At 42.1% G+C, this 23005-nt stretch overlaps 1 protein-coding gene across 3 annotated transcripts in view; it reads right to left on the reverse strand.

Annotated features, from left to right (window-relative positions):
- LOC112231041 (ectonucleoside triphosphate diphosphohydrolase 2) overlaps nucleotides 1-21974 on the reverse strand; it is a 50945-nt gene extending 28971 nt beyond the window's left edge. The window contains exon 1 of one of the 3 annotated variants that reach the window (XM_042310985.1): nucleotides 5219-5544. In XM_042310985.1, coding sequence (XP_042166919.1) covers nucleotides 5219-5335 — 117 coding nt within the window. In that variant the 5' untranslated portion in view covers nucleotides 5336-5544. Of the gene's footprint in view, nucleotides 1-5218; nucleotides 5545-21713 lie in introns of those variants that run through there. The other 2 variants (XM_024397544.2, XM_024397543.2) reach the window with 2 other exon arrangements.
- Between the last annotated feature and the right edge of the window lie 1031 nt (nucleotides 21975-23005).

The raw sequence follows: 23005 nt of genomic DNA on the forward strand, positions 1-23005 counted from the left end.
TACTGTGAAGCATGGGGGTGGAAACATCATGCTTTGGGGCTGTTTTTCTGCAAAGGGACCAGGACGACTGATCCGTGTAAAGGAAAGAATGAATGGGGCCATGTATCGTGAGATTTTGAGTGAAAACCTCCTTCCATCAGCAAGGGCATTGAAGATGAAACGTGGCTGGGTCTTTCAGCATGACAATGATCCCAAACACACCGCCCGGGCAACGAAGGAATGGCTTCGTAAGAAGCATTTCAAGGTCCTGGAGTGGCCTAGCCAGTCTCCAGATCTCAACCCCATAGAAAATCTTTGGAGGGAGGTGAAAGTCCGTGTTGCCCAGCAACAGCCCGAAAACATCACTGCTCTAGAGGAGATCTGCATGGAGGAATGGGCCAAAATTTGCAAATAAATTCATTAAAAATCCTACAATGTGATTTTCTGAATGTTTTTTTTCTAATTTTGTCTGTCATAGTTGAAGTGTACCTATGATGAAAATTACAGGCCTCTCTCATCTTTTTAAGTGGGAGAACTTGCACAATTGGTGGCTGACAATACTTTTTTTGCCCCACTGTACCTTGGCTCCTTGCTGCACTCGTGTAACAGGTGGTCTGGCTGCCACGCAGTCTCCTTGTGGAGTGCAATGTAATCAGCCATAATCGGCATCAAAAAAGCAGACTATCAATTGTTATGAAAACTTTTTTTAAATGCAGATTAATCGGTTGACCTCTACATTACATGTTAATGTATATAAATTGTAGTCTTTTCTGTAATGTCTTTTTCTTTATATGTTGGACCCCAGTAAGTGACATAAGGTGAAAGATACATTGTCTCAGCAGATTGCTTTGGACACCACAAAGTAGTGTCATTAGGTTGTTAGCAACTCACACACATGTTAACACTTCTCAGGTTGAATATTATATGATGACAATGTGACCCAGACACATTAATGGCCAAATATGTTTTGGTACTTTTCAGTGACTGTAATATTGGATAGATGCTCAGCAAGGTTGGCTATCAACCTTATTCAAACATATGGAAGGAAGAATGTTAACCCTATAAACCTAAGCTGGTAGGCTAACTAAATTGCTACAAGTTTCTCATATTATTTTATGTATGAGGTGGATCAGCCTGGTCTCACAGACCAGTAGTGGTAGAATGGCACTGAAGAGGATGGTTGACGTTTTTTTGCGTTGTTTGTAACTTATTTGTACATAATGTTGCTGCTACCATCTCTTATGACCAAAAATAACTTCTGGACATCAGAACTGGGATTACTCACTACGGACTGAAGAAGCTTTTTCCTTTAACGAGTCCGACGAGAAAGATATACTGCTCTCCCGGGAACAGGCTCAGATCCACATAATTTGCGTGAAGTAAAGACGGAGGAAAAGAGGACGCAGATCAGGCTGCCTTTTGAGAATCTGTAGGCGAGCGAGTAAACTCCCATTGCCATCAATTCTACTTGCTAACATGCAATCATTGGAAAATAAAATGGATGACCTACGATTACGATTATCCTACCAACGGGATATTAAGAACTGCAATATCCTATGTTTCACCGACAATATAGAGTTGGAGGGATTTTCAATGCACCACCAGAACAAAGAAGCTGCGTCTGGTAAGACGAGGGGTGGGGGTGTGTGTCTTTTTGTCAATAAGAGCTGGTGCGCGATGTCTTATTTTAAAGAAGTCTCGAGGTATTGCTCGCCTGAGGTAGAGTACCTTACGATAAGCTGTAGACCACACAATCTACCAAGAGAGTTCTCAGCTATATTATTCGTAGCCATCTGTTTACCTCCACAGACCGATGCTGGCACTAAGAGCACACTCAACCAACTCTATAAAGCCATAAGCAAACAAGAAAATGCTCACCCAGAAGCAGCGCTCCTAGTGGCCAGGGACTTTAATACAGGCAAACTTCAAATCAGTTTTACCAATTTTTTTACCAGCACGTCACATGTGCAACCAGAGAAGAAAAAAAGAAGACTCTAGACCACCCTTACTCCACACACAGAGATGCATGCAAAGCTCTCCCCCACCCTCCATTTGGCAAATTCGACAATAATTCTATCCTCCGGATTCCTGCTTACAAGCAAAAACTAAAGCAAGAAGCACCAGTGACTCGCTTAATACGGAAGTGGTCAGATGGCGCGGACGCTACACTACAGGACAGTTTTGCTAGCACAGACTGGAATATGTTCCGGGATTCATCCAAAGGTATTGAGGATTATACCACCTCAGTCATCGTCTTCATCAATAAGTGCTTCGACGACGTCATCCCCACAGTGACCATACGTATATATCCAAACCAGAAGCCATCGATTACAGGCAACATCCGCATCGAGCTAAAGGCTACAGCTGCCAATTTCAAGGTGCGGGACACTAATCTGACGCCTATAAGAAATCCCGCTATGCCCTCAGACGAACCATCAATCAAGCAAGGCGTCAATACAGGATTAAGATTGAATCCTACTACACGGGCTCTGACGCTCGTCGAATGTGGCAGGGCTAGAAAACTATTACGGACTACAAAGGGAAACCCAGATGCGAGCTGCCCAGTGACGCGAGCTGCCCAGTGACGCGAGCCTACCAGACGAGCTAAATTCCTTTTATGCTCGCTTCGAGGCAAGCAACACTGAAACATGCATGAGAGCACAGCTGTTCTGGATGACTATGTGATAACACTTTCAGTAGCCGATGTAAGCAAGACCTTTAAACAGATCAACATTCACAAAGCCGCGGGGCCAGATGGATTACCAGGACGTGTACTCAAAGCATGCTGCGGACCAACTGGCAAGTGTCTTCACTGACATTTTCAACCTCTCCCTGACTGAGTCTGTAATACCGACATGTTTCAAGCAGATCACCATAGTCCCTGTGCCCAAGGAAGCGAAGGTAACCTGCCTAAATTATTATCACCCTGTAGCCCTCATGTTGATAGCCATGAAGTGCTTTGAAAGGCTGGTCATAGCTCACATCAACAGCATCCTCCCAGATACCCTAGACCCACTCTAATTTGCATATCGACCCAACAGATCCACAGATAACACAATCTCAATCGCACTCCACACTGCCCTTTCCCACCTGGACAAAATAACAACCTATGTGAGAATGCTGTTCATTGACTACAGCTCAGCATCCAACACCATAGTGCCCACAAAGCTCAGCACTAAGCTAAGGACCCTGGGACTAAACACCTCCCTCTGCAACTGGATCCTGGACTTGCCTACCCTTACCGCCCCCAGGTGGTAAGGGTAGGCAACAACACGTCTGCCACGCTGATCCTCAACACTGGGGCCCCTCAGGGGTGTGCACTTAGTCCCCTCCTGTACTCCCCGTTCAACCACGACTGTGTGGTCAAACACGACTCCAACACCATCATTAAGTTTGCTGACGACACAACAGTGGTAGGCCTGATCACTGACAATGATGAGACAGCCTATAGGGAGGTGGTCAGAGAAATGTCCACATTACCAACGATCCATCATGGTCCAAATACACCAAGACAGTCGTGAAGAGGGCAAGACAAAACCTTTTCCCCCTTCTCAGAAGACTGAAAAGATTTGACATGGGTCCCCAGATCCTCAAAGTTCTACAGCTGCACCATCGAGAGCATCCTGATCCGTTGCATCCCCGCCAGGTATGGCAACTGCTCGGATTCTGACCGTAAGGCGCTACAGAAGTTAGCGCATACAGTCCAGTACATCACTGGGGCCAAGCTTCCAGCAATCCAGGACCTATATAAATAGGCGGTGTCAGAGAAAAGCCCATAAAAATGTCAGACTCCAGTCACCAAAGTCATTTTTTTCTCTGCTACTGCACGGCAAGGAGTACCGGAGTGCCAAGTCTAGAACCAAAAAGGCTCCTGAACAGCTTCTACCCCCAATCCATAAGACTGCTGAACAATTAATAAAATGGCCACTGGACAATGACATTAACCCCCTCCCCTCCATTTCTTTTGTACACTGCTGCTACTCACTGTTTATTTATGTCACTTCACCCCTACCTACATGTACAAATGACCTCTAACCTGTACCCTCGCACACTGACTCAGTACCAGTACCCCCTGTATATAGCCTCGTTATTGTTATGTTATTGGGTTGCTTTTCATTATTTTTTACTTTAGTTTATTTGGTAAACATGTTCTTACCTCTTCTTAAACTGCACTGTTGGTTATTAAGGGCTTGTAAGTAAGCATTTCACGGTAAGGTCTACACTTGTTGTATTTGGCACGTGACAAATACAGTTTGATTTGATTTAGCATAGTAAACATTCAAATTAGTATGATATGTAACCATACCAAACGTAACACAAGACAGGTTACTTGAGGCAAAAAACGAAAGGAGGGTCATTGTGGTCAGGGTGGATTTATAATGTGAACGTATAGCAACCAAACGGTTGCGTGTTTGAATCTCATCATGGACACTAGCATTTTAGCAACTTTGCAACTACTTATCATGTTAGCTAACCCTAACCCCTAGCCAGCTAACGTTAGCCACAAGAAACTGCCATTCATAACGCTTCATACCTTTTGCAAATTCGTAACATATTGTACATTAAAAAATTCATAACATATCATACAAATTGTAATTTGTATCATTATATGAAATGGATGATGGGCATCCAAAAATGTATACATACCATATGAAACGTGACATGCATACTAAAAGGAGCATCTTGGGATTACATAAAGAATAATATGAAATGCTTCGGGACCAGGTTGCAGAGGTGGATAGACTGACTGAATTGTTGAATGCTTGTTGACAATGTTATTATCTTCAGTGTTGTAGTCAGTAAACATTTACCTTTTACAATTACCTTGTCAAATATGCAGTTTATATTCTGCATGCTGCTGCCTGCAGATAGACACCTCACTCCACTCCATTCACAGCCTACACTGTCCCTTACAAAAATATATAGCACTTTTGAAACTGAAGTAAAAGTGCAGTAACTGCAGTCCACTGTAGTATTTTGGACACAGTAATTGCAGAATAACTGCAGTCACACTGCAAAATTAGTTGTAAAAAAAAAGTATTTTGGAAGCAGTATTTGCAGCATATTGCAGTTAACTCCGCTTTAACTGCAGTTATACTGCATTATACTACAGTTAAACTGCACTCTGACTGCAATCTTTTTTCGTAAGGGGTTGAGGCTAATTGTGTTCAGTTTACATTTCACGAACCAGCATAAAACGCTGACATACACAGTCCAAAAATAGCCCAACGAATCTTACCATAAATTCCGGGGTTTCGGTCAAGTCATCCGTCGGAATAGTTAGAAGGAGAATGGCTACAATCCCAAACAGTAATAGCGCAACCGAAGCGAAAATATGACAGCGTCGCTTGGCCATTATTAAAAATTGAGCAGTGCTCTTCTTGCAGATGAAATCCACAGTGCGTGCGCTGCCTGATTTGGCAGTGAAGGCAAGGGAGTTTGGATAACAGCTTGAGGTAACTAACTACACAATGGGTTTGGCTTCATACAAAGCATAATTTCAGTCACTTCGGCATGACTTTCAATTACTTATTTACTTCCCATCACAAAAACCCACAGATAGAACCATTGTTAGTGGGGCTGGGAAGTGCCTCACCATATGTATTGCCATTCTACATGTATCACGATTCTATGTGGGTTGTTCCAAAAATTAGGTGCCTTTTGAGTTGTGTAAATTGGTGGGGGAAAAAAGGTTTATTTCACGGAATTTAAATTGCAGTTAAAATCTTGCACATTGAACAAAAATATAAACACAACATCAAACTTTGTCACATGCCCGAATACAACAAGTGTAGACCTTACCGTGAAATGCTTACTTACAAGCCCTTAACCAACAGTGCAGTTCAAGAAGAGTTAAGAAAATATTTACCAAATAAAGTAAATAATAAAAAGTGACACAATAACATAACAATAAGGAGGCTATGTACAGGGGGTACTAGAGGTTGACCAATTATGATTTTTTTTTAACTTAATATAATACATATAAAAATCTATTTAGTCTCAAATAAATAATGAACTGTGTTCAATTTGGTTTAAATAATGCAAAAACAGTGTTGGAGAAGAAAGTAAAAGTGCAAAATTTGCCATGTAAAAAAACTCATGTTTAAGAACATATGAAAGCTCGTGGTTCCTTTTAACATGAGTCTTCAATATTCCCAGTTAAGAAGTTTTAGGTTGTAGTTATTATAGGAATTCTATATTTCTCTCTATACAATTTGTATTTCATATACCTTTGACTATTGGATGTTCTTATAGGCACTTTAGTATTGCCAGCCTAATCTCGGGAGTTGAAGGCTTGAAGTCACACAGTCTCCCCGTGGAGTAATGTAATCGGCCATAATCAGCATCCAAAAATGCCGATATCCGATTGTTATGAAAACTTGAAATCGGCCCTAATTAAATCGGTCGACCTCTAGGGGGTACCTGTACCAAGTAAGTGTGCAGGGGTACAGGTTTCAAAGATTTTACTGAGTTACAGTTCATATAAAGAAATCAGTCAATTAAAATAAATACATTAGGCCCTAAACTATGGATTTCACCAGACTGGCAATACAGATATGCAAATATAGGGGTGTGGATCAGAAAACCAATCAGTAGCCTCCCGAGTGGCGAAGCGGTCTATGGCATTGCATCGCAGTGCTTGAGGTGTCACTACAGACCCGGGTTTGATCCCAGGATGTCCTTGTTGATTTGGGGCTCTAGCGACTGCTTGTGGCGGTCTGGGCGCATGGATGCTGACTTTGGTCACCAGTTTGGTGCGGCTGACTTCCGAGTTAAGTGAGCAGTGTGTCAAGAAGCAGTGCGGCTTGGCGGGGTAGTGTTTCGGAGGACGCATGGCTCTCGACCTTCGCCTCTCCCGAGTCCGTTCGGGAGTTGAAGCGATGGGACAAGACTAAGTACAAATTGGGGAGAAAAAGGGGTAAAAAGTACTACAAAAAAATAAAATTAAACCAGTCAGTCTCTGGTGTAACCACCATTTGCCTCATGCAGCCCACACATATCCTTCACATAAAATTAAATGAGGCTGTTGATTGTGGCCTGTGGAATGTTGTCCCACTCCTCTTCAATGCCTGTGCAAAGTTGCTGGATATTAGCGGGAACTATAACACGCGGTCATCAAGTCGATCTAGAGCATGCCAAACATGCACAAACTTGGGATCTTTTTATTCAGCTCATGAAATATGTAACAAACACTTTACATGTTGTTTTTATACCTTTGTTCAGTGTAGATGCTACATCCATTTTTGGCCCTATAAATTATTGATATGTCACCTACCCATTGATTCTTGAAGAATATAACTTATAAATGCCTCATGAGCTTAATTCAATCGCCATACCACATCAGAACCCAATAGTGGGATTAGCGGGATTTCTTATAAACTTCCAACTCCTTGAGTCCCACTCCTTGAAAGCGGCAGCTCTAGCCTTTAGCTCAGTGCGGATGTTGCCTGTAATCCATGGCTTCTGGTTGGGGTATGTACGTACGGTCACTGTGGGGACGACGTCATCGATGCACTTATTGATGAAGCCAGTGACTGATGTGGCGTACCGTTTTACGATCGCGTAAACAATTGTGTATGTTTTTTCGCATTATTTGTAATATATTTTTTACATAATGTTTCTGCCACTGTGTCTTATGACCGAAAATAGCTGCTTGATATCAGGACAGCGATTACTCACCCCGTACTGGAGGAATTCTTCTACAACGAGTCGAACGGGAAGGATTTACTCCAGACACCCGACATGGCCCTCATTCCTGTCATTCGCAGGAGGAAAAGATGGAGGTATCATGTACAACGGTCCAGGTGCCAACGGTCCAGGATCCATCGCCAAGAGGGTATCTTGGTTGTAAGCTGTCTCAGCGTCAACTAGACAACTATTGTTATTATTTGTATTTTTTTTTTATTGTCTTACTACGATTTCCTTACTTCAAATTAGGTTTTTGGCTGAGAGCCTTTTATACATTTTATTTATCTTGTCTCTCAATGCCTGTTATAAGACTGGGAATATAATTATATACATCTACAAGTGGGCTTTTGTAACTTCGTTTGCACAAGGGATTCCCTTTTATTTATTTTTTATTTAAAAAAAAAGTTTTAAATCTCTATTTTTGCTGTTTGATCCACTAACAAAACGCGACTTTAAAGAGCGGGACTGTGGGTTTAGGTTTAAGACCGCACTCTCACAGAGAACATGTTCTATTTAGGCTTGTACCTCGTTTTGGGGAGGTACTGTCTGGGATGGGGGGTGGGGGGAGGTTGAATTGTTCAGTTCTAATGTTGTCATTCTGTCTTTTTAGTTCTTTTTTCAAACATCTTCCACCGTACATTGTTATTCTGGGGTTTATGGGCACTCATTGCTTTTCCATTCTATGCTCTAATGACAGGGTTGTATAACGGGAATGTCCAGGGGGGCCAAAATAATGCGATCAAGTACATTTCGTGGAACATCAAAGGGGTTAATAACCCGGTGAAGCGTAAGAGGGCGTTGACACACTTAAAGGGTTTGAATGCAAATGTTGCATTTCTACAAGAGACTCACTTGAGGACTGGTGAGCTTTTTAGGATGCGTACGGACTGGGTTGGTCAAGTGTTCCACTCTAACTTTCATAGTAAATCAAGAGGTGCTGCCATTTTGGTTGATAAAGCTACTCCCTTTGTAGCTTCTGAGGTTATTGCTGATCCTAAGGGATGATACGTCATAGTAACCGGAAAACTGTTTTCTACCCCTCTTGTTTTGGCTAGTGTTTATGCTCCCAATTGGGATGACAAGTTTCATGTCTTCCTTTTTGTATGCTATACCCAATTTAGATTCTTATTTGTTGATTGTAGGGGGGGGGTTTCAACTGTAAAATGTCCCCAGTTCTTGACAAGTCCTCACGATCAACTACAGGCCCATCTAAATTTGCCCTACTTATTCAATCCTTTCTTCAGAAATATGCTATGTTTGAGACCTGACGTTTCCTACATCCTACAGATATTCCTTTTTTTTATACAGTATTCCTTTTATTCTCATGTTCATCAAACATACTTCCGGATTGATTACTTCTTTTTGGACAAAAAACTTCTGCCTAACCTTCGGCAGTGTACTTACGAGAGTATTGTTATTTCTGACCATTCACCATTAGTTATTGAACTAGAGTTTCCCCAGCGACCTCCTATGTGTTATCAATGGCGTCTTAACCCCATTTTACTCTCAGATAAGGAGTTTGTCAATTTAATTTATTCTGAAATCACCTTATTCCTAGAAACTAATTCAACACCAGGTATGTCCTGCTCTACCATATGGGAGTCTCTCAAAGCATACCTACGTGGCCAAATGATTTCTTATACAGCCAACCAAAACAGAGTTCGCTCTCAGCGACATCGGGACCTGAGCGAGTCCATAGCCACATTGGATGAGAAGTATGCTACGGATCCTTCCTCTGATCTGCTTAAAGAGCGCCAACTACTCCAATCTGAATTTGATGAGCTTTCTACCAGTCAAGCTGAACAGTTACTCTTGTGAGCTCAGTACAGAGTGTATGAACAAGGCGACAAGGCCAGTAAACTCCTTGCACATCAGATCCGTAAATCTGAGGCCTCACGTTTAATCCCACAAATAAGGACCCCATCTGGTGCCACCACAGTTAAACATAAAGAGATCAATTCAAACAATTTTACTCTGCGCTATACACCTCCGAATCCCCTCAAGACCCTTTGCTGATTTATTCCTTCTTTAATGGCTTGAATATGCCTTCAATTGATATGGACTCCCATGACTGTGTAGAAGAAGAATTTACACCTGAGGAGATTGCAACAGCAGTGTCCGCAATGAAAAGTGGTAAATCACCGGGTCTGGACGGTTTTCCAACTGAATTTTACAGGACATTTTCTGGTCTGCTTTGCCCATTCTTGTCTCGACTATTTTCAGAGTGCCTTAATACCTCAAAGCTACCACCTAGTCTTTGTCAGGCTTCAATTTCATTACTATTAAAGAAAAACAAAGACCCCCTAGAATGTGGATCCTATCGCCCAATCTCGCTTATATATTGTGATTACAAAATCCTAGCCAAGCTTTTAGCCATCCGTATGGAAGGCTCGCTGCACCAAGTAATACACTCTAACCAGACTGGCTTTGTGAGAAATAGGCATTTGTTTTTCAATATTAGGCGCCTTATGAATATACTGCACTCCCAAGCATCGGAGGACCCGGAGGTGGTGGTCTCTTTTTGACCGCGTTGAGTGAGATTACCTAACAGCTGCCCTTTATAGATTCGGCTTTGGCCCCAAATTCATTGCGTGGATAAAGATTATTTATTTTTCCCCCATGGCTTCGGTACGGACTAACAACTTGTCCTCTGACTATTTTCCCTTGCACCGCGGATCCAGACAGGATTGTCCACTCTCCCCCTTGTTGTTTGCTTTGGCAATCAAGCCTCTCGCCATTCCACTACGCTCTAATGTTGCCATTCAAGGAATAATCAGGACGGGTTTAGAGCAGAAAGTCTCGCTATATGCTGACGACCTCCTTTTGTTTATCTCTAACCCTGATACCTCATTGCCATGTGGTTTATCTGTTCTTAAAAAGTTTGGATCGATCTCAGGGTACAAGCTGAATCTATGCAAGAGTGAGCTTTTTCCTGTAAATAAGGCTGCTTTAAAGTGCTCTTTTACAAGTTCTCAGTTTAGGATTGTCCAGGATCAATTCACCTACTTGGCAGTTAAAGTAACAAGGAAATATTCAAATTTGTTTCAGGAAAACTTTGTTGCTCTAGCAGACAGTTTGAAACAATCTTTTACTTTTTGGAATTCACTACCTCTTTCTCTTATCAGAAGGATTAATGTCATTAAAATGAGTGTGTTGCCCAAATTTTTATATTTATTTCAATGTTTACCCATTTTTATTCCAAAATGTTTTTTTTTATTTCACTGGATCAAAGATTCATGCATTTTATTTGGGATGGCAAGGTACCACGAATTGGTAGAAAACATTTACAGAAGCCTAAGTCATTGGGGGGTTTAGCTCTACCAAATATTCAGACTTACTATTGGGCTGCAAATTTCAGAGCCCTTCTGTACTGGCTGCAGACTGATCCTAGACCACTCTGGGTCCAGATGGAGTCTGAATCATGTAAACCTGCTGCACTTGCTTCTGTGTTGTGCTCGTCTCTCCCAGTGTCCCTAGGCAAAAGGTGTGTCAAACCAATTGAAAAGCAGTCTCCGTTCCGTTTAGCCTTTAGCCTCCGAGGCTTTTCTCTATCAGGCCCAATTAATCATAACATTTTATTTCCTCCATCTTTGAATGATGGGGCTTTTGCCATCTGACACTCACTAGACCAATTATTCTTTGATGATACATTTGCCTCTTTTGCTCAGCTACAGGAAAAGTTCAACCTCCTCCAATCCCACTTTTTCCGCTATCTCCAGACTTGGAACTTTGTCAGAGCTAACACACCTCAATTTCCCCATAGGCCTGCGAATACAGCCATAGAGAGCATCTTGGAGCGGAACAAGCTTCCTGGGGCGCAATTTCAGATGTATATGCAATCATTCATGACTTACAGAACCCTTCTTTGGTGCCTTTAAAGACTCAAAGGGAAAAGTATTTGGGGGAGGAACTTGGGGAAGACACCTGAGAATCTGTGCTGCACAGGGTGCATTCATCCTCTTTTAGCACTAGACACAGCCAAGTTTGGCAAGTTTCGACTCATCAGACGACAGGATAGATTTCAACCACTCTAATATCCATTGTAGAGGTCGACCGGTTAATCGGAATGGCCATTTAATTAAGGCCGATTTCAAGTTTTCATAACAATCGGAAATCAGTATTTTTGGGTGCAGATTATTATTTTATACCTTTATTTTACTAGGCAAGTCAGTTAAGAACACATTCTTATTTTCAATGACGGCCTAGGAACGGTGGGTTAACTGCCTTGTTCAGGAGCAGAACGACAGATTTTCACATTGTCAGCTCGGGAGATCCAAACTTGCAACCTTACAGTAAACTAGTCCAACACTCTAACCACCTGCCTCTCATTGCACACCACGAGGAGCCTGCCTGTTACGCAAATGCAGTAGAAGCCAAGGTAAGTTGCTAGCTAGCATTAAACTTATCTTATAAAAAACAATCATAATCACTAGTTATAACTACACATGGTTGAGGATATTACTAGTTTATCTAGCGTGTCCTACGTTGCAAATAATCAATGCAACGCTGGGAGATGATTTAACAAAAGCGAATTTGCGAAAAAAGCACAATCGTTGGACGACTGTACCTAACTATAAACACCAATGCCTTTCTTAAAATCAATACACAGAAGTATATATTTTTAAACCTGCATATTTAGCTAAAAGAAATCCAGGTTAGCAGGCAATATTAACCAGGTAAAATTGTCACTTCTCTTGCGCTGTCGCAGAGTCAGGGTATATGCAACAGTTTGGGCAGCCTGGCTCATTGCGAACTAATTTGCCAGAATTTTACGTAATTGAAGGTTGTGCAATGTAACAACAATATTTAGATTTAGGGATGCCACCAGTTAGATAAAATACAGAACAGTTCCGTATTTCACTGAAATAATAAACGTTTTGTTTTCGACCATATTAATGACCAAAGGCTCATATTTCTGTGTGGTTTTGTTATAATTAAGTCTATGATTTGATAGAGCAGTCTGACTGAGCGATGGTAGGCAGCAGCAGGCTCATAAGCATTAATTCAAACAGCAGTTTCGTACATTTTTCCAGCAGCTCTTCGCAAGCACAGCACTGTTTATTACTTCAAGCCTAATAGCCTAATAACTGGTGTAACCGATGTGAATTGGCTAGCTAGTTAGTGAGATGCGCGCTAATAGCGTTTCAAATGTCACTCGCTCTGAGACTTGGAGTAGTTATTCCCCTTGCTCTGCAAGGGCCACGGCTTTTGTGGAGCGATGGGTAACGCTGCTTTGAGTGTGGCTGTTGTCGATATGTTCCTGGTTCGAGCCCAGGTAGGGTCGAGGAGAGGGACGGAAGCTATACTGTTACAGTGGCAATACTATAGTGCCTATAAGAACATCCAATAGTCAAAGGTATATGAAATACAAATGGTATAGAGAGAAATAGTCCTATAAATACTATAATAACTACAACCTAAAACCTCTTACCTTGGAATATTGAAGTCTCATGTTAAAAGGAACCACCAACTTTCATATGTTCTCATGTTCTGAGCAAGGAACCCAAACGTTAGCTTTTTTACATGGCACATATTGCACTTTTACTTCTCCAACACTTTGTTTTTGCATTATTTAAACCAAATTGAACATGTTTCATTATTTATTTGAGGCTAAATTGATTTTTATTGATGTTTTATATTAAGTTAAAATAAGTGTTCATTCAGTATTGTTGTAAATGTCATTATTATAAATAAATAAAAACCGTCCGATTAATCGGTATCGGCCTTTTTGGTCCTCCAATAATCGGTATCGGCGTTGAAATATCATAATAGGTCGACCTCTAACCTGTACTGACCTCACATTCTGGATGGTAGCGGTGTGAACAGGCAGTGGCTCGGATGGTTGATGTCCTTGATAATCTTTTTGGCCTTCCTGTGACATCGGGTGCTGTAGGCAGGTAGTTTGCCCCCGGTGATGCATTGTGCAGACCGCACCACCCTCTTGAGAGCCTTGCGGTTGAAGGTGGTGCAGTTGCCATACCAGGCTGTGATACAGCCCAACAGGATGCTCTTGATTGTGGATCTGTAAAAGTTTGTCAGGGTTTTGGGTGACAAGCCAAATTTCTTCAGCCTTCTGAGGTTGAAGAAGCGCTTCTTCACCACACTGTCTGTGTGAGTGTACCATTTCAGTTTGTCTGTGATGTGTACGCAGAGGAACTTAACTTTCCACGCTCTCCATTGCCATTCGATGTGAATAGGGGGTGCTCCCTTTGCCGTTTCCTGAAGTCCACGATCATCTCCTTTGTTTGGTTGACGTTGAGTGATAGGTTGTTTTTCTGATACCACACTCAGACTGCCCTCACCTCCTCCCTGTATGCGGTCTCGTCGTTGTTGGTAATCAAGCCCACTACTGTTGTGTTGTCTGCAAACTCGATGATTGAGTTGGAGGCGTGCATGGCCACGCAGTCGTGGGTGAACAGGGAGTACAGGAGGGGGCTGAGCACGCACCCTTGTGGGGCCCCAGTGTTGAGGGTCAGCAAAGTGGAGATGCCGTTTCCTACCTTCACCACCTGGGGGCTTCCCGTCAGAATGTCCAGGACCCAATTGCACAGGGCGGGGTTGAGACCCAGGGTCTCCAGCTTGATGATGAGCTTGGAGGGGACTATGGTGTTGAATGCTGAGCTGTAGTCAATGAACAGCATTCCTACATAGGTATTCCTTTTGTCCAGATGGGATTAGGCAGTGTGCCGTGTGATGGCGATTGCGTCGTCTGTTGACCTGTTGGGGCGGTATGCAAACTGGGTCTAGGGTGGCCGGTAAGGTGGAGGTGATATGATCCTTGACCAGTCTCTCAAAGCACTTCATGATGACAGAAGTGAGTGCTACGGGGCAGTAGTCATTTAGTTCAGTTATCTTTGCCTTTTTGGGTACTGGAACAATGGTAGCCATCTTGAAGCATGTGGGGACAACAGACTGGGATAGGGAGGGATTGAATATGTCCATAAACACACCAGCCAGCTGGTCTGTGCATGCTTTGAGGACGAGGCTTGGGATGCCGTCTGGCCCAGCAGTCTTGCGAGGGTTAACACATTTAAATGTTTTACTTACGTCGGCCACAGAGAAGGGGGTGGGGGGGTCAGTCCTTGTTAGCGGGCCGCGACAGTGGCACTGTATTATCCTCAAAGCGGGCGAAGGTGTATGGTTTGTCTGGAAGCGTGACGTCGGTGTCCGTGACGTGGCTGGATTTCTTTTTGTAGTCCGTGATTTCCTATAGACCCTGCCACATACGTTTTGTGTCTGAGCTGTTGAATTGCGACTCCATCTTGTCCCTGTACTGGCATTTCGCTTGTTGGATTGCCTTGGAGGGAATAGCTACACTGTTTATATTCAGACATATTCCCAGACCTCTTTCCATGGTTAAATTCGGTGGAACGCGCTTTCAGTTTTACACGAATGCCGCCATCCATCCACGGTTTCTGGTTAGGTTAGGTTTTAATAGTCACCGTGGGTACAACATCTCCAATGCACTTCTTTATAAACTCACTCACCGAGTCAGCATATTGGTTGATGTTGTTCTCGGAGGCTGACCGGAACATATTCCAGTCCACGTGATCAAAAAAATCTTGAAGCGTGGCTTCCGATTGGTCGGACCAGCATTGAACAGTTCTCGTCACCGGTACATCTCGTTTAAGTTTCTGCCTATAAGATGGGAGGAGCAAGATGGCATTGTGGTCGGATTTGCCGAAGGGAGGGCAGGGGAGGGCTTTGTATGCGTCGCGGAAGTTAGAGTAGCAGTGGTTGACGGTATTGTGCATGCACGTAGTGCAGTCAAAATGCTGGAAGAATTTAGGTAGACTTGTTCTCAAATTTGCTTTGTTAAAAAATCCCCATCTACAATAAATGCAGCCTCTGCATGTATTGTTTCCAGTTTGCATATAGTCCAGTGAAGTTCCTTGAGGGCCGTTTTGGTGTCTGCTTGAGGGGGAATGTACACAGCTGTGACTATAACTGATGAGAATTATCTTGGTAGGTAAAATGGCCAGAACTTGATTGTAAGGAATTCTAGATCGGCTGAACAGAAGGACATGAGTTCCTGTATGTTTTCATGATTACACCATGAGTTGTTAATCATAAAGCACCCCCCCCCCCTCAAAAAAGATACAGTAGCACTGTCAAAGCTGTACAAAAAAGTCTGCAAACAAGCAAACACCGGCCACAAACGATGTGTTTACAATATCGCGTTGGTAATTAAGCATAATTTGTTCGACCGCAATGTCTGGGGTAGCTATCTTTAGCTTAGTACCTAGCTAGCACCCATACAATCAGCCTGAAAACAATGACCAGTAGAACCTGCAGTCATTTTCATTCAATCTTAGCAATGATTTAGGAATCCTTGTAAGTATTAGCTAGGTTGCCACTTGTTGTTTGCCTTTTGAAATTGAACTTCAGTTCATGAAAATAAATAGCTAGTCAGCAACTTAACCATGTTGCCAAAAGCAACATTATAAGCAGCCAGCTATCTGGCTAGTGAGGCTCGACCACACCGGGTTGTTTTGTGAAGCTAGCCACAATAAGGATTAGGAACAATAGTGGAAATTGCTGTTTGCCTTCAAAATAAAAGTATGGCATTGACAGTAATACAAATGAATACAAATAGTAGAATGCCATACTTTTATTTTGAAGGCTAACCTGCAAAGTCCACTATTGTGGATAATCATTATTGTGGCTAGCTTCACATAGATGGGTCCGACCACCATTAAATCAAATAAGAACTGTCTTATAAATTAGGGTTATTTTAGATGATGACACCTAGCTATATAGTTAGCTAGCTAATAGTTAGCTAGCCAACAGATTGTATCTTTTTTGACACGCAAAGACCCAAACTGCATTCCAAAGAAATCATGGTTGAGAATGAAACGATTGAACAAATGAACAACGAAACAGCACAGCAAGTAAGTGAAAGAAATTGTTTTTGATTATGTTTTACTGGTAATCGGGACATAAATAACTTTTTGGTCAGTGTGGTGTGTGTGTAACCTTTATTTAACTAGGCAAGTCAGTTAAAAACAAATTCTTATTTACAATGGATGGCCCGGATGATGTGATACAGCTTGGATTCGAACCAGGGACTATAGCGACGCCTCTTGCACTGAGAAGCAGTGCCTTAGACCACTGCGTCCAACTATTTAACTGTACTAGAATGCTTAAAAGGCCGCTATTGTTTTTGTTTTTTAAATTTATTTATTTTTTACCTTTTATTTAACTAGGCAAGTCAGTTAAAAACAAATTCTTATTTTCAATGATGGCCTAGGAACAGTGGGTTACCTGCCTGTTCAGGGGCAGAACGACAGATTTGTACCTTGTCAGCTCGGGGGGTTGAACTTGCAACCTTCCGGTTACTAGTCCAACGCTCTAACCACTAGGCTACCCTGCTGGTTATTGCTATTGGTTTTTCTGGCAAGGAAAATATTGGATATCGGTATTGGGCAGAAATGTCATATCGGTGCATCACTAATACCAACAATACCTTGTCACAACATTACTAATGCATTAAGAAAATAAATTCCACATTAACTTTTAACAAGGCACACCTGGGGCGGCAGGATAGCCTAGTAGCAGTCATTTTCATTCAATCTTAGCAATGATTTAGGAATCCTTGTAAATATTAGCTAGGTTGCCACTTGTTGTTTGCCTATTGAAATTGAACTTCAGTTCATGAAAATAAATAGCTAGAGCGTTGGACTAGTAACCAGAAGGTTGTGAGTTCAAACCCCCGAGCTGACAAGGTACAAATCTGTCGTTCTGCCCCTGAACAGGCAGTTAACCCACTCTTCCCAGGCCGTCATTGAAAATAAGAATGTGTTCTTAACTGACTTGCCATGTTAAATAAAGGTACAATTTAAATAAATAAATAAATAAATTTAAAAACTGAAATGCATTCCAGGAGAGTACCTCATGAAGCTGGTTGAGAGAATGCAAAGAGTGTGCAAAGCTGTCATCAAGGCAAAGGGTGGCTACTTTCAAGAATCTCAAATATAAAATATATTTTGATTTGTTTAACACGGTTTTGGTTACATGATTCCATGTGTTATTTCAGTTTCGATGTCTTCCCTATTATTCTACAATGTAAAAAAAAAAAAAAAAAGTTCAATAATCTTTCTTCTTTATCAAATAAATGTGTTTATTCATTCACAACTAGATTTTTGCTCGACCCAGCACAGGCAGTGTGATCCTCTGGTCTTCTGGTACCAGTGATGTGGGAAAGGATGCTAGGCTTAGCAGACACAGCTCAGAGGTGAGTGCAGTGTAGGTATGAAGAAAACAGAGAGACACAGATGTACTGCCAGTTCCTTAATTTGTTGGCTCTATATGTTACAGCAATTAACACTTAAGAGTGAGACAGACAGACACAGTGACAACAGAGGAACAAAGACAGAAAAACACACACTGATGTGGGTTGGTGTGGCTGTATTGCCAAGGCTGAATGTTGTTTTAAGCACTAGTCTGGAGAATATTGCATTGAGACACCTCTGTCCATAGATGCCACATATCAAATTTCGTGCAAATAGGTAATTTGCTGCCTGAAGAATTGCATAAATTATTTTTCACAAAATTCAAAATGACGGAAAATCCATCGTGGCAGACCTTATGGGTCCCTGGGGCTCATTTGTTCCTTCTGAGGAGGGACCCATGTACCGAATTTCATTACTTTAGGTCAAACAGGGTGAGGGGGGGCTTGACGTTTCAAACGTTGCATTTTCAATATCTTGTTATAGCGCCATAATCTGCCAAATCAGTGTACTTTTGTAAATGCTGGATCTCTATGGCAAGACGCATCATTCCCCCAAGCTTTTTTAATTTTAACTGGGCCAGTGCCGTCTGAGTTATCGTGTGACGACTGTAAGAAAGAACACACAAACGAACGTACTGGGACAGATCCACAGTCCCCTCCCGGTTGTCATCGCCGGGGACAATAAAGATGGTGGGCTAGTACAGCATTGCACCAGTGTTGGAAAAATGATGGTTGGCATTATAAACTAGGCCTACATGGCAACTTCATTCCACAACAAGTGCAATAATGACCATGTTTTAATTTGCCCTCACCTTTTTGAACGACAATAAGACACCATACAAGATAGTATGATAGTCGTAAAACAATTTTGATGACATAAACAGGGATTGTCCTAATGTTCTTTATCAGCCTTCCGATGTGCCTACTTCCCCTCCATCCCTTGGGCTCATGCCTCATTGCCTCCATTGGAATATCTGTGATTAATCCCCTGAAGAATGGCACAACTACCGGTCCTTAACAAGGACCTGTGTCCGCTCAACATACCTTTTATCCTTAAAAAGACACACATGGCTAAACAGCCAATGCCAAGGGACAAATGGTCATTTCCTCAAACCAGACAGGGCCCTGGGACACCAGAATCGAAGGGTCAGAATGGACTGTGTTCCACAAGACTCACTTATGACAGGAACACTGTTGCATGCAAAAGTCCTGGGATGTATTCGTTATGTCATGCAAAGGAAACCATTTAGCGTTTAAGAACCAACCAAATGGAATGAAATGACGAAGGAGCTTGTCCAATAGAAACTTTTGTTTTCATTACAAAACATTTTCCATTTGGAATAAAAAGATTGTTGCAAAACGAAAAATTGTGCAAAAATCTGCAGAATGATTACACCCGATACCACCCAAGTGAAAATCACATTCACATAATCACACACACATTTCCCCCCATGCTTGACCAGAGAGAGGCATCACAATGTAGACACACAGTCCATTTGAGAGCCACACTGTTTTATTTATTTTTATCCAACCCTTGGTTTAAATTAGCAGGAAAATCAGTGAGACCACCTTCAACCCCAAAAGACATGCAAAACAACAGTTAGTGCTGCACCTTGAAACATCTGAGAGCTGGGACTTGATGATGTTTTATTTATGGACAATAACTCCCCCTTGTGGTAAAATACAACAACAAAACTATAGTAGGTTGGCAAACTTTGCGTCAAGCTTAATATGACAAACAAGTATCTTTATTTCTAGTGTAGGAACACTTACAAGATATAAAATCACCCTCTAATATTCACAAAAGAAATAAGAGCATAAGAGTTTATATATTCCAGCTTGAGTAATACACATGGCAAAAATAAACCATTGAAAGTGTATTTTATACAAAGGTATGTGGACACCCTTTCAAATTAGTGGATTCAGCTATTTAAGCCACATCCGTTGCTGACAGTTCTATTAAATTGAGCACACTTCCATGCACTCTCTATAGACAAACATTGGCCGTAGATTGGCCCATACTGAAGAGCTCAGTGACTTTCAAAATGTGGCACCGTCATAGGATGCACCTTTCCAACAACTCAGTTTATCAAATTTCTGCCCTGCCTAGAGCTGCCCCAGTCAACTATAAGTGCTGTTATTGTGAAGTGGAAACTTCTAGGAGCAACAATGGCTCAGCTGCGAAGTTGTAAGCCACACAAGCTCACAGAACGGGATGGCCGTGCTGTAAACGGGATGGCATAGTGCTGTAAAGTTTGGTGGAGGAGGAATAATGGTCTGGGGCGTTTTTTTATGGTTCGGGCTAAGCCCCTTAGATCCAGTAAAGGGAAATCTTAATGCAACAGCACACAACATTCTAGACAATTCTGCGCTTTCAACTTTGTGGCGACAGTTTGGGGAAGGCCCTTTCCTGTTTCAGCAGGACAATGCCCCTGTGCACAAAGCGAGGTCCATACAGAAATGGTTTTTCAAGATCGGCGTGGAAGAGCCGTGTCTTCACCCCAATCGAACACCTTTGGGATGAATCGGAACGCAGACTGCGAGTCAGGCCTAATCGCCCAACATCAGTGCCCAACCTCACTAATGCTTGTGGCTGAATGGAAGCAAGTCCCTACAGCAATGTTCTAACATCAAGTTTCCTTCCCAGAAGAGTGGAGGCTGTTATTGCATCAAAGGGAGGACCAACTCCATATTAAATGCCCATGATTTTGGAATAAGCTGTCCACATACTTTTGGCCTTGTTTATTTCTGAACCTGAGTTTCAAACAAACAAATCTGACAGTAACTGAAAAATCTGTCACCTGTTCATAACTTATATGGAAAAACTAACATTGTGCAAAATGTATGGCACCATAGAATCCAAGCAGAAAAACAAACAAAATCAGGACAAAAATGAGCTAGCTAGTGTATATGTTTGGATAGGGTTAATGTGCTTTCGCATTATCACGCCTTAAACCTGTTCAAGCTGCCCTAGTCTTTCCCCCAACGTGCCAGTCCTATACCCCCTTCCATCATCTTAGGGAAGCCAGAGTGCTCTTCCTGGCAGAGGTGCCACACCATGATGCACTGGTAGTTCCACAGTAGCAGCAGTGCCATGACTGTCAGGGCCACCATGATGAGGATGGCCAGGAGGATGCGCTGGCGCGAGCAGCAACTGGAGGGACTGGTAGTGCTGTCTTCTAACACTCCTGCATAATGTCTCTCCAGGTCTTCAACCTTGGGTCTGGAGGTTGGAGGATGCCACAGCCATTGTTTGATCCATGAGACAGGGAGGCGATGGACAGTGGCTTCCCATGGACCTCCAGCCCTGATCCATGGCTCAGTCTCAGCCATCCTGACCCTTGTATAGATCTCACTTGAGAACTTAAGGCAAGCTGGACAAAAGACAATGGTAGTGTCATACTACTTCTTATTGATACTCTAGGCCTACTATTACTACAATTTGCCATTATGACATCAGTTTGTACTGTCATTTTTTAAAACCCAGACATCAAAAAGTGTCTGGCTATGCAGTCTCTCAAGACTGAATCTGTGGGTGTTGATGTGAACTAGTACAGTAGATTCAGCAGTGAAGTAGTCTTCTAAAGTTAGGCCTACATACCCATATTCTGTAAATTATTTTTCTACACAGTAAGTCATTAAACGGATATGGGCTAAATATTGGGACATGTTTGTTGTTGCAATTTGTTACTGTTTAAATACAAGAGAAGTAGTCTGTACAGTCACAGCACACAACCCTGCGGGTGAATACTGTAAATGACTGTCTACATATTTTACTGAAAAGTAAAAGCCCTGAGTTCGTCGAGCGTCTTACCTTACAAACTCCAGAACTCAGATGAGGTTCAGCTCCAAACAGGTGTGGACGGTTTTAACACGTCTAGGTATATTTCTCTATAAAAAAATAGTCCCATATGATATACCTAACACTTAAAAAACGATTTACGACCCCTTTCGCCTCTGAAGACACAACAGTCAAAAACAAAACAAAAATACGTAAGCCACACCCAATTAGAAACCTTCTACCTGATGAGCAGGCGCGAGAACGTCCTGCTGTCCTAGCCTCCACCTCCGGGGTCGTCACTAGTTACCACATCCACAAAATTATAAACCCCGCCTAATTCTACCATTTCTTCTTCAAATCTGATGTTAAACCTAACATTAACCACACTGCTAACCTTATGCCTAAACCTAACCTTAAATGAAGACCATAAAGCAAATTTGTGTTTTCATGCATTTTTACAATATAGTCAATATTGAAGTAGTATGACACAGCTTTGTGGCTGTGGTAACTAGTGGGAACCCAGTGTTGCCAATTTAGCGAATGTGTCGCTATATTTAGCGAGAATTCAGACCCCTTTAGTGTTCAGACCCCTTTCTGGTGTTATTGGAGACGTGAAAGCACGTATCGTTCTTACTCTTCTCAACGAGCACCCCGGTCCCAAAGCACTCACAGGCGGCCCAGTCCTCGCATAGCAGTCCCTCCCAGCTTCAGTCAAAGCACTCCTCCGCGTCCAGACTGCAAATGACTCCCGCATGCCCTGGTTTCCATTTTTTAAATTTTATTAACCTGAACATAATTTTCTCACATTGTCATTGACATTTTTTTTCTATTGTCTCTTTTTGGTCCATTTAGATTGTATTTTTTTTTAAATGTTAAAAATGTTATGGTTAAAAATGTTCATGTTTTACTGTGACTTGTTGTAGGCTCCCAAGTGGACCATAAGGTTAAAAACCAAACTAAACTAAAAAAAACTAAATATATATATATTTTTTTTAACTGAGTAACTCCGCCAGAGTGTCTCTTTGGGTCACTTTTGCCGGTCCCAAGCCCGGATAGAGGAGGAGGGTTGGAATTGTGACATTAAAAAAAAGAACTGACAGAAGAAAGTTCATTTGTAGTTCTAAACATATTTAGGGTGTTTTTCACTCACTTTTTGTCCCTCCCACGACGTTATTCCTCTCACCTACAGCGTCCATCACAATTACATGCACATGGCCAATTATGCAAATTAGGTGAGGACATCATTTAGCGATTTCTAGTGACTTTTAGGACAGCCAATAGCTACTTTCCTTACTGAGGAGCTGGCAACACTGAACCCACCTCCA

The sequence above is a fragment of the Oncorhynchus tshawytscha genome, linkage group LG33 (genome assembly GCF_018296145.1).
Source record: "Oncorhynchus tshawytscha isolate Ot180627B linkage group LG33, Otsh_v2.0, whole genome shotgun sequence".
NCBI lineage: Eukaryota > Metazoa > Chordata > Actinopteri > Salmoniformes > Salmonidae > Oncorhynchus > Oncorhynchus tshawytscha.